This window comes from Chamaea fasciata, unplaced genomic scaffold, assembly GCF_029207755.1.
Source record: "Chamaea fasciata isolate MVZ Bird 193981 ecotype frontalis unplaced genomic scaffold, bChaFas1.0.hap1 SCAF_11, whole genome shotgun sequence".
Classification (NCBI taxonomy): Eukaryota; Metazoa; Chordata; class Aves; order Passeriformes; family Sylviidae; genus Chamaea; species Chamaea fasciata.
Genome location: NW_027094096.1, coordinates 14,393,136 through 14,405,203, shown reverse-complemented (window position 1 = coordinate 14,405,203; position 12,068 = coordinate 14,393,136). Strand labels below are relative to the sequence as shown.

The 12,068-nt window shown below is 36.9% G+C and overlaps 1 protein-coding gene across 4 annotated transcripts in view; it reads right to left on the bottom strand.

Annotated features, from left to right (window-relative positions):
* The window catches only part of ACAP2 (ArfGAP with coiled-coil, ankyrin repeat and PH domains 2), a 59,904-nt gene that overhangs the window by 3,807 nt on the left and 44,029 nt on the right, over positions 1-12,068 (bottom strand). For 2 of the 4 annotated variants that reach the window (XM_066193315.1, XM_066193316.1), the window contains 13 exons: positions 11,183-11,234; positions 9,701-9,801; positions 8,413-8,518; positions 7,776-7,984; positions 7,491-7,560; positions 6,140-6,234; positions 4,655-4,839; positions 4,217-4,321; positions 3,747-3,839; positions 2,274-2,461; positions 1,830-1,939; positions 1,345-1,455; positions 1,040-1,101 (listed from right to left, as the gene is read on the bottom strand). In XM_066193315.1, coding sequence (XP_066049412.1) covers positions 1,040-1,101; positions 1,345-1,455; positions 1,830-1,939; positions 2,274-2,461; positions 3,747-3,839; positions 4,217-4,321; positions 4,655-4,839; positions 6,140-6,234; positions 7,491-7,560; positions 7,776-7,984; positions 8,413-8,518; positions 9,701-9,801; positions 11,183-11,234 — 1,487 coding nt within the window. The remainder of the gene's footprint in view (positions 1-1,039; positions 1,102-1,344; positions 1,456-1,829; positions 1,940-2,273; positions 2,462-3,746; positions 3,840-4,216; positions 4,322-4,654; positions 4,840-6,139; positions 6,235-7,490; positions 7,561-7,775; positions 7,985-8,412; positions 8,519-9,700; positions 9,802-11,182; positions 11,235-12,068) is intronic. The other 2 variants (XM_066193317.1, XM_066193318.1) reach the window with 1 other exon arrangement.

Below are 12,068 nucleotides of genomic sequence, written 5' to 3'. Positions count from 1 at the left end.
TGGATCAGATTGCATCAACTGCAGTCTCTAGATTCTACTGCTCCAATCTGGTAACATCCCCCCTGCCCAATCCTCATGAATCAGTGGAAAACACATAAGGAGCTTTATCGGAGTGAACTGAGAGTACTCAGCACTCAACCTGACAAATAAGGTTCACCTTTCACTTCTGCCAGGAATAGCAGGGTGTTTTTAGCTAACTTCACATTCAAGTGTCCCTTCATTACTGGTATTTGCATTAAATTACCTTCCTATGGAAGCAAATATCACATCACAACATGGTGTAAATTAGGACTGAGTGCCTGAGAATAAAGTTGCACATATGCATTAAATATAATTATATAATATATAATTAAATATAATTTGTTACTTTCTCGCTGGAGTTGGCTCAAGTATCTGCCAGATTCTATTTGTTTTTTAACCAAACACAAAGAAACTATGCATATAAAAATACATACTTAAGAATGACTTTTTTGTTTCTTATTAGTATCTTAACAAATAAAAATATTTAAAAATAAAATTTAAGGAAATAATACTTTCCTGTCTGGAGTCAGTTTGAAATATTTTTTACATTGGTGTGCAAGCGATTTTTCACCAAGAAAGAAAAAGCAGACCATTCCACAAGAACGAGAATGGTGTACTGGAATAAGATGAACCTTTCAACTGTCTCTGAGCAAGCTGAGTCAGAAAGTTGCTACTAAATAATGTCAGGTAAATCCTAACATTACACAAATGTCAATGGAACAGCAATAGGAGAAAACTGTGGACAACTATCAGCAAAATAGGGTGGTCATGGCTGTGGTAACACACTGCTATAATAATGCTCTTTAAACAGTCTCCTTTTAGGTTCCCCTAAGTACTCTGACAAACTCACACCACTGAATTTCAATGAAGCTTTAGAATGTGTTTGTTTATAAAAAACATTATTGTATGAAGCAATCTTAAATTTTCCTCAGACACTAAGAGTCTAATTGTAAACTGATAAATTCCTGTATACACTTCTTATACTGCATTTCAGTGTGGTTATTAGTAGAGTATTGACCTGGCTGCCCATAGAGTCCTTCTGATTCACGCATTTCTTCATTCATCCTCGCTAAACGCAACCTGCCATGCAGAAAACAAAAGGAATAATGTCATCTTTATAGCACAAAAAAGGCTACAATGCAAGACCTACAACACTCTCCTGAATCTCACACCAAAGAGGTCATCTACAGACAGAGTATATTGATTTTTTTTTGCTCCGTTGTGTTTCTATGTAAAGGAATTTTGACATTTCTTGTATTTTTAACTTGAAACAGAATAGCAAAATCTAAGTTCTCTAGTCAGAAAACAGAAGGTACAACTTACAGTGTTACAATATCTGCATTTGCAGCTTCCACTGCTATACTCAATGGATCTTTCCCATCTTCATCAGTGGCATGCTGGTTTGCTCCTCGTTTTAGGAATAAGCACACTTGCCTGTTTAGAAAAAAAACATTGAAGAATACTTTTGAAAATAAAGCAAAAAAGCTAATAAAGTCAAGCTAGATACAATATATTTAGCTTAAATCACCAAAAGTCTCATATATACCAAAATTGTGCAGTTCACCTAGAACAAGTTAACAGAGTAGTAAGCAAGCCATTTATTTAATCCACATTAGAAAACATGTGTTTTGCTAGTGGATGAGACTGCTAAATCATAATATTATTTCCTCTCTCACAACCAGAGCTTAAGAAAAACTTGTATCACTTGAAATAATATTAAAATATCAGAATATCTGGGTCAATGAAGAAGCTTCACATGAACAACTACAAAAGAATGGCCATGTACAAATTGTGGGGCAGTGAGTTACCCAGTGTGTCCTAGAACTGTGGCATGGTGCAGGGGCCCCCTTCCTTTCATGTCTCGGATGTTCACATTGGCCCCATTCTGCAGCAAAAATTCACAAGTAACCAACGAACCCTATGGAATCAAAACAAAGAAAAACCTCAGCACCAGATCTCTAGAATCAAAGCAAACCTCTACTGCCTTCTCACCACTGAGCCACCTGGCAAAGGAAACAAAAGGGAGTTGCTTCCATATCAACTTTAAACACTACTAGGACATAGAATTCCAAACAAAGCATTAACAGGAAAAAAATATTTCAGAAATAACTCTGAAAGAACACTGTAAACACAACTTCAGCATCACATTATCATTCATTAGGGAAGCAAGCAGCTCAAAAGGAACAGTGACACAGAAATACCATTATTTCCCTTGCTCTCCTCCCCCATCACCAGTGCTGTATATCACATACCCCTCGCACTGCCTGAATGAGTGGTGTTGCTTTGTTTTCTTCCACGTTGACCCAGTTTACTTCAGCTCCATGAGCCAATGCTTCTGCCATGTGAGGAAGATTTTTCTCAAAGGCAGCTCGATACAACTGCAGTCCTGGACTAGGCTGCTTGGAGTCACAGAACACTGGAGACTCTTGCTTGTCTCCTTCTAAAAAGAAAAAAAAAATTGCTTACCTAATTCCTCTTTTACAAGGTACCTCTTGGAATTCTGATCAAAATATAATTTCTCTGGGAATAGGTAGCTCAGCTTTTGCAGAATGCTATGTATTGTTGCCCCATTCTGCCAGGTGAATTCACATATGCCTTTAGCTCCAGCATTCAGGCATGGTCTCTTCACAGAACTATTACTGCACAGAAAACATTCTCTCCCCATTACTGGCACATGTGTATATACTTCAATCTACATATTCCATGCAATTTCTAAGAAATTGTTTGAGATTTGGAATGTGTTTTACTGTAAACTGCAAGACAGGAATAAAACTCATTTTCTGCAGAGATGCAGTCATACAAATATATCTTTATCCGCAACACCTGAGTATGAGGCTAATACTGTTCTGACCTAATTTTTGTTAACAGATACCATTGTCATTTACCAATTACTTGCTGTGGCTATAATCTTTTGGACTAAAGCATAATCTTTCTCTTCATCTCAATAACGGTTATATGGAGTGAAGTCTGGGACATAAAGATGTTGTTACCTAGAAGCTTTTGTGAGTTACAGCATCATAAACATTTCTACAACATAATCAAAAAAGATCCAAGCCACATACTGCCTGCCCACAATAGCACCTGTGAACTACTGGATTTACAACATACCTTAAAAGAGTATTTTGATGTAGAAGAATAAGTCTGCTTTATAAAGAAATGCTTTGGAAATTTTGAGAAGCTATACTCAAATACATCTCTGTCAGAACAGCGTGCTAAAATGAACAAATAACTTCATTCATCACCTAATAGAAATTCTGAGTTGAGGGAATGATGTTTAAAGACTCTGTCAATTTCACATAAATAAGGAATGGAAAAATTAAGCAAGAATGCACAAGTAACACATAAAAGCCTATTATCTGTGACTCAAGAGGAATTCTATCTCTGCAGATTTATTTATTTATAAAAGGATCATGCATTTTTGTGGAGACTTGTCTTTCTCAAAATGCAGCACTTCTCTCTGCAAAAAAATCAATATTTTGGCATCAGTCTCATCTGACTGGAAAAAAACCCAAAACATAATTCTTTGAAGCCATTTAGAAGGATTAAATGTCATTTTTGGTAGCAAGAACAAAGGAAAGATCACTTAGGCAAATTTTACCCTTGCTAAAAGCATTTCGACCAGGATAGCAGACATGAATTGTATTACCAAGCATTAACCTTTTTTACAAAAAAAAAATGCTGCCAAGTGATTAAATTTTCATCTTAACGTGCAAAGCCTAACACACCTGCTTCATACAAACTGTTGGCTGATATGGTAGAGGCAAGGTGTTCTCTGCTGTCATCAGTGCTCGGCTGGATCCCACTGTCACTGCTTCGGACTGTTTTGGGGAGAAACTGCAATTACTATGCAGAGCTGAAGCTACCTGCTCCTCAGAGATACCATGATAACAAAGCAAGCTATTGTACTTGGTCTTGAACACAATTTTTTAAAAAATGGCCTGTTCTTGTTCAGTATTCTTAATGCATCCATAGAAAAATATGAAGTCACATTTTGTAACCATAATAATAATAATAACTGTCAAAGACAACTAGAAATGAAAAAAAAAATCAGGATAAGTAAAAAAGCTTAAATTATTTCATGAAAATACTAAGCAATGCAGCAGCCTGGAGACAACAGATTGAAGCAAGGAGATGGCCACAACACACAATGGATCACTAGTGCAAATACTGAACACGCCACAGCTGTAGTACTTACTACTACGGAGCTTTGAAGAGGTATCAAAGTAGGAGAAGAGTGAATCAAGTTCATCAGGACAGAACAGAGACTCCCGCCTCGCCTCGTCGCTACTTACAGCAACCGCTGGGACATGCAGGTTAGCAAAGCACAAAGCAGGCAGTAGGGAAGGGACAGGGCAGGAAAGAACGTTATTGGAGAAATCAAGGATGAAAATACGGAGGAAAGAAGGTGGTTAATATGATTCTGAATTAAAAGCATCCCCATTCCAAATCCTTCCCCATGTAAAAATGCACAGCTCTGAAGAAGTCTTTTCTCCCCTACGCTATACACTAGGCTACAACACATCAAAAAACAGATTCTAAATTCTCTGCACGAGGCAGAAGTCAATTAATATAAAAATATGTTACCTTAAAAAGAAGATGGGTAATATAGCTAAAGAGAGAAGTGTGAAAATACCTTTTTGGGATGCTGCCCCTTGTTCCCCTGCCAAAAGGGATTTTTCAGGGCCACTGTGCCTTTTCTCTTCCTGACTTGGAGGCAAAACTTTTGTTCCAGGCTCAGGCAGAGGTACTGATGCAGCTTGCTTCTCTACAAACTTTCTTTCCACATACTTTGCTCTGATGTATGCCTCCTTCTCCTGCCTGTCATATACAAAATCCCTGGAGTTAGTAAGCTAATATTTTAGTATTTTCATGTATTAAAAGAATGTCTATTTTGTACTAAAGTCAGTAACGAAAACTGGCATGGTATATAAGACACACCTATAGCACATTTTCAGAAAGATGCAAAGCACACTGTCACTTTTGGGATTCTCAATGACATTTTGCATAAGGCTCAAAATAAAGTAATTTTGTTAAGTTCACAATCATGTGTTTACTGTCAGACAGACTTTGGAAAGTGGTATGTAGAAGAAATAAGCATTAGTTACTGTATGTTACCTGTATTAAACCTTCATACATGTTTACATTGTTAATAACCTATTAATAAACATATATTTAGTTTCTTATGTAAATATAAATTGCAACATTTGTTACGGGAACATTAAGATTAGACAAGAAAACAATAACAAGCCTTAGGCAGGCACAGCCATCAGTTCCATATCACATACTGAAGTATTTTTCCTTGTGGCCTGAGGTTATAAGCTTAAGACACAACAGCAGTTGTGCCAAACTGATAAAAGGGGCAGTAATTATTGCATTGAAACTGCTAAAAAGCAATTACCACTAGAAGGAATATCTAGCAAATCTCCTACTTTGTTTCTATTATCATCACTGTCTCCAAACTGCCAACACTTCATAAAATGCAGTTTCTATACTATAAAACTGCTGGGCAGCAAGCAGCACAGAACGGAAAGGTAGTAAAAATGCAAGTTTTAAGAGACATCCTATACAGCAGCACAAAGTATTTGGAATCGACCTTCAAACACAGATTGGCACCAGAAAAATAGAAGACAGCAGTACAATGATTTGAAGGCTGCTGTAAAGCAGCAGAGTTCATGTACAGTGTAGGCAGGAAGATGAGAACAGTCTGAGGATCAGTGGAACAAGAGTCAAACGGAACAGCAAAGTCACTGTAAACAAAAGGAACAGGCACAAGCTCCTTCCAGGAGCACTCACACAGAGTACAGCTGGCTGAGCTGGTACCCAGCAGAGAGGAAACAAAATCCAAATGTCCACAGTGATGCTCTAGAGCTGTCATCAAAAGGAGGGAGTGAGATCACAAAAAGAACAAATGAACGGGAGAAGCAGAAAGGGACCAACAGAAGGAAGATCCAATACAGAGAGAGAGTGAGAAAAGGGAGAGAGTAAGACATACTGGTGATACAGGGAAATGAGGACACTAAAGGAGTGTAACACAGTTAATTGGCATCATCTTTTACAGGTGGAGGCTGAAGGAAGCAACAGTAAAAGGAAGCAACAGGCACTGCTGGTAAAATACTACCTTTGACTTCCAGATTGTGGCTTCTTTACTCCCACTTTTTCCAATTTCGCTTCATATATTCTATTTATAACATCATTTCCCAATTCACACATAAGCTATAAAGCAAAATAAATAAATTCAAATATAGTTGCAAAAAGCTTTATCTATCTATTCAGTTGTTTTTAATCTCACTCAGCCTATATTTACAACTTAGTGTTTTCACTGGTAAAAGTACACTTACAGAAATAAGCATGAGTTTATATGATAAAAATGAAACAATCAGTGAATAGAGACACCAAATTCTGAGTAAGATGACAAAAAAAACCCAGTCACTTTTAAAGTGCCTGAAAAAACAACCACCAGAATGGCACCTGCAGGCCTCATTGACAAAGGTGCTTTTTTCTACCAGCTTTGCCAGGAGCTGTTCTTACCCCACCAGCAAGAGACAATTTTATCAGTTGTACTCCACCTTACTATATGGACATTTTTGCCAAACCATAATCTGATTCAACTACAGAAAAAGAACAAAGACAAAAGCCTACTTAAGGAGAATTTAACCCTTTTGATTGCAATGAACAGACTTCTTGTTTCTAATACCAGGTAGAATACTTAGTTCTGGCATTTACATGACTAGTACTAGAGGTACAGCTCATTTTGTTTGGAGTGGGCATTGAGGATTGGTTGGTTGTTTTCTCAGGATGAACACATTGATAAAGAAATTATTTAGCCACAAAGCACATTGTCTTTTGATTGTTCAGAATAGAGAAACAATTCCTAAGTGCCAGAACATCACAGGTAGAAGCAAATGCTTTGCACAAATTATCCAGATGCACACATGCATCCATGCACGAGTTCCTATTTCAGGACTTCAGTGTCACATAAGTTTTATAACCATGGCTCAAGCTAGAAATTTGGCACACAAATAGCATACAACAGCAGTTGCATGAGTACTCTCCTATAGGCCAGAAGCATCCCACTGTTAAGAGCTGATATTCAAATTTTTGAGTATGATCATGCTTTAGGCTGATATATCACTTCCAAAATTTTCAGCCCACTGAAAGACATCATTGGTTTGTAAACAGATTTGCCTTTTTAGATGTTGAATGTATCAGAAGAAACTTGCTAGTCAGAGTGCACTCCGGAACCTGAAGGTGTTGTAAGTTGTTCTGAATTGCAAGTTTGTAGCACAAATTACTATGGAGTATAAGAAAGTGTGAATTAAAATAAACCAACACACAACTATAAACATTTTCTGCTCAAAACTGCAAGATACACGCTGGGTACAAATGTGTTTTTCCTGCATTGAAGTTTGTGATGCAAAGGCTTTAGAACAACAAGTACCAAATAGAAACCTGTTTGAAAAATACTATACCTTTAGGAGTTCAGGTTCCCATGAATCCAATGTTAAAGACCTTACTTTTGAAAAGTGGACTCCCAAGCTCCTAAACAACATGAAAAAAAACCTAATCTGTAACTACATGTTTTATCTTAGCTCAGACAGATTACCATTAATTTATGCAAATAAAGCAGTTACCTTAATTCTATTTATAAACAAAGGTCTGTAATTTTCTTTCAATATACCTTTGAAGAGGCAAACACCACCCTTCCTAATTAAGCCAGTGCACAAATCAAATGCAGTTGTGAGGAGTTCCCCAACCTGTGTATCCCAGAGCACTCGATGCACAATGTGATTCCCAGGTTGATACTGGCCCAACGAGGATCTGCCAAACCACAGTCACAGCAGGCAGCATTACCAGGAATACACTGGACTCGCTGCAGAGCACTCTCTCCTTTCAACAACTTCTCTTTTGTCTCACTCCCAGATTCTAGGCTCCCAGTAGAAGGGGATGATTTCTTTTCCTGTTTCTAAAAGAGAAAAGACACAAACCAATTAAGAAACACATGCTAAACTAAAGAAATTAAAGTCCCGCAGATACTGACTGTGCACTAAAATCCATGAAAAGTCTCTTCTGCCAAGGCAAGCCACAGAACTAAAAAAAAAAAAGGTTTACTTTTTAGAAGATATATAAACCTGAATATAAGAATATCCCATGATTTTTAATCACACTACAGAAAAATCTCAAAAAAACATACAGGCCATAGTAATACTAACATGATGAAGTGAAAGACAGATTAGATATAATTCTCAGCCTTCAAAATTTCATTGCATTTCTACTGGAAGACAAACAATGACTGCTTTTTTCCTTCCCCCTCATTAAAAGAGGTTTTATATATTCAAAAGCTTCAGGACCTAAAAAGGGGGCTTTTTTTGTTTGGTGGATTGTTAAACTCACCTCAGATTCATCCCCTTTCTCTCTGTATGCTGTGGCAATACTGGTCTGCACAGCCTTAATCCACGCCTGCCGCAGCTTTTCCGAGTCAGCCTGAAGCATGCAACTCCTGTGACAAATCATAAAGTACTCAGAGAAAGTGCCCAAGCAGCTGACATTCAACAACACATTATTCAGGGGTCTGTTTATATGGAGCAAGTTTCTTGCAATCACAAGGATATTGTTTAGTAGGCATCATCTAATAAACACATTTATTTTAAGATAACAAAGCAGCCGAGCCTTTGTGAGCTGCAAACCTTTTATTTCAAAATTATTTGCAAGTAATGCTAATAGATACAGAAATGACTCTTCCAAAAACACTGACAATGGCTTAGCTTCCTATTCCTTTTCTTATTCCGATTTTATTTTATATCCTCAAATGCATTTTACCCCCGTGACACAAGACACAGGTATCAGTCTGTGAAAACAATTTCATTCACTGAGATCAAGAGAGAGTAATTTTAAAGCTCTCTGACAAAGAAAGAACTACTTTTCTCATCTACAGTAAAAGAAACACGTCATGAGCTATAAAACTGTTCCAACACTTATGGGTTGAAAACACACAGGCAAGCAAGAGCAAAATGCATGTTATAGTGAACCACAACTGGGGATGCAAACATCAGGATGGACAGCAATCTACTCAGAAGAGAAAGGAGTGGAGAGTGTAGATAACCTCCAAACCTAAAAGCAAGTTGACCTCATATCAAAAACTTAAATACAGTCCTAACTTAAAATCACTAATGAGGAATTAATGTCCTGCCCTTGCTGTGGCAGGATGCCAGAATTCCTTAAGTACAGCCAATGCACTGCTGGAGCAGAAAAAGAAAATTATTTGGTAGCTTCATTTAGTGCAATCTGAAGTAGAATTTAACATCACTGAGACAACAGTTTATTAACGTGCTTCTCTCTCATTGCACCAATCAGAAATGTGGAGAAACTGAGACCTATTTCCTACATTACTAAGCAGCTGATAGTATCAGCTACTACTAAGCCACAGCAGAGCCCTGCACGACAAGCCATTTATGCAAAAAGCACAAGAATGCATGCTTATTTTAATGCCAAAAGTAAATTAAATACCAGGAACACTTCTCACAGCATCACGTACTTTCAGCCAAAATTTCAGAGAACAGAATTTTTCAGATACTTTTCCTGTTTTGATCTATCCCAAGAGAAATGTTAATCTTACATTTTAAAACAACTACAAGTAATGATTCTTATTTTTAAATAAACATACTCCATCGCTTCTCCTTACTTTGTTGGAGAAACCACCTCAAAACAGAAACGTCTTTCTATGTCTTCACAGTGTTTAACTGTGCAGAGCCGCAAGTCTTCAACAACTACTGTGGGATTATCCTAAGAGACAGAAATTAACAAAAAAGTCACAGAGAAAAAAATTTAGTTGATAATAAGATAATAATTTAATCCTGAATAATTAATCATTGAATTTTATTTGCCTGATTACACTGATTTTTTTTCCCATAAAAATAAAATTTGAACACAGTGGATTTGGAAATACTTAGATATATACGGGATATATTTAGATAAATTTTAATGTTTAAGTTATATCCAATGAAATTTTAATTTTCCAAACTTTGGAGAATTTCTTTTTACCTATAATCCAATCCACTGAATAATCAACACCTTAAATTTAAACAACAGTATTCAAACTACAAAGATACTCTAAGAAATGCAATTAACTCACATTTAAATCAAAAAAGTTACACTTAAATCAGCAGTATTTTAAGTGTTAAATAGAAAAAAAAAACAGAAGCTGAATGCAATGGTTTTGAAAATTTGATTCAATTCATAAGAATTCCATTCTGAGCTAACAGCATTTTGAAGGTGCAGTTAAAAAAAAAGAGCAACAAGAATTCACAAACACAAAACGCCCAATCCAACATGCTCACACAAACTCAGCTGTGTGTTTCCTTTCCCACCACAGAAATGCAGCCCCTTGATTTGACAGCATCAGATAACAAGGAACAGCCTCTGATCCCAGTCTGTTTGCAGTGAAGAGGAATTAATGGCCATAAGCTCTTTCCTCTTTTTTCTCCCCCACCGTCTCCATACAGTCTCTATTTTTTTCCAGCCTGAAGAACAGCTACATCTCCTTGGTGCAAAAGCAGATTCTAGAACAGCAAACAAAGGAGCAGGGGCGCAAAACCTGACTGAAAAGGTTTGTATCGCTTGGGGCAGACATGGACTTGCTGCTCTAACATGAAACTGCTGCACTTCCCACCAGCAACAAGGCAGATACTGACTGTTGAACCACTGTGTATTTCCAACACTAAATACATGTATGCAGCAGCCCTGACTGCTTTGTAACAGAAGCTTTTGTGCTTTTTTCCCCCAACTGCTGAATTGGGTGTGTGAACCAGTTAGTAACTGGAGGGAGCAAGTCCTGAAAGAGTTAAACGCAACTGCTCAGAGAACAGCATGGAATATTTGACTGCCAGCAAGTGAGCACAAGCCTTTTGGGACCAACAACTTTTAAAGCTCTAACTAGGTTACAAAACCCACAGCAAATAAGGTATGTGCTCACAATCAGTGCACAGGAATCTCAGAATCTGTCAGTGGAGCTGTTAGTCCCATTTTACAAAGGGAGACACTAACTTAGAAAAAAGCAGTAGGTTGTTCAAGATGACACAGGATGCCACATCGGCAGTTTCCCCAGTCAATCAGAAAAATCATAACCCAAACCCCAAACTATGCCAAGCCAGTTTTCAATTCCTACCTTAAATTTCTTCTGGTACACAAGTTGGTTATTTTGTATCGAGAACCAGCGCCTATTCAAATGAAGAGACATCCAGAGAATACATAACTGATATTACAGTGCTTATTTTACTGAGATGTGCTAACATACAGTTCACAAAGAGACTGCATAAAAGAAATCAAGAAAGTAATGCTGCAGTCAGTTTTGGCAAATATTTCATGAGAATAACGAAAAAAGGGAAAGCAGAGACAAAACAGAAAAGAAAGCAAGGTTCAAATAATTTGAGTCCTAAACAAACACATTCATGTTATGACAACATTAGTTAAGCTATCACACAAAACACTTTCATTTCAAAGAACATTTCCTTCTGTATTTTAGCAGCAAGTTACAATTTTAAGTAGTTGTTTGATAACACAAATTCAGATAGTTTGAATAACAAAAATACTTGAACCCATGTAAACTAATCCTAAAATATTTTTGGGTGTAAAACTAACTTACTAAGGCACTAAAAATACTTCCGTGTGGCTATCCCATGCAGGTTTAGTATCTATCTACATTGGGCATGTCTTAAAATTTCTGATCCTGAAATAAAATCAAATCACTGTACATAAAATTAAAAAAAAAACCAAACCCAATGAAAACCTTTTAAGTAGGATCCTAACTTAAGCCTCAGCTTTGAAGGAAAACAACAAATAAAAGATTTAATTAAGGAATCCTGTAAAATCCAAAAGATAATATAAAGCTTAAAAACTCCTCTGAACTGTATCCTTCCATTTCAAACTCACTGTTCACACAGGATACATCTCAGAGAATGGAAAAATCACATTTTGAAAAAAAATGTCCTCAAATCTCTTGACAATGATGTTTTATCAGACCACTGAATGAAAAAAACCCAGTAGACATAACC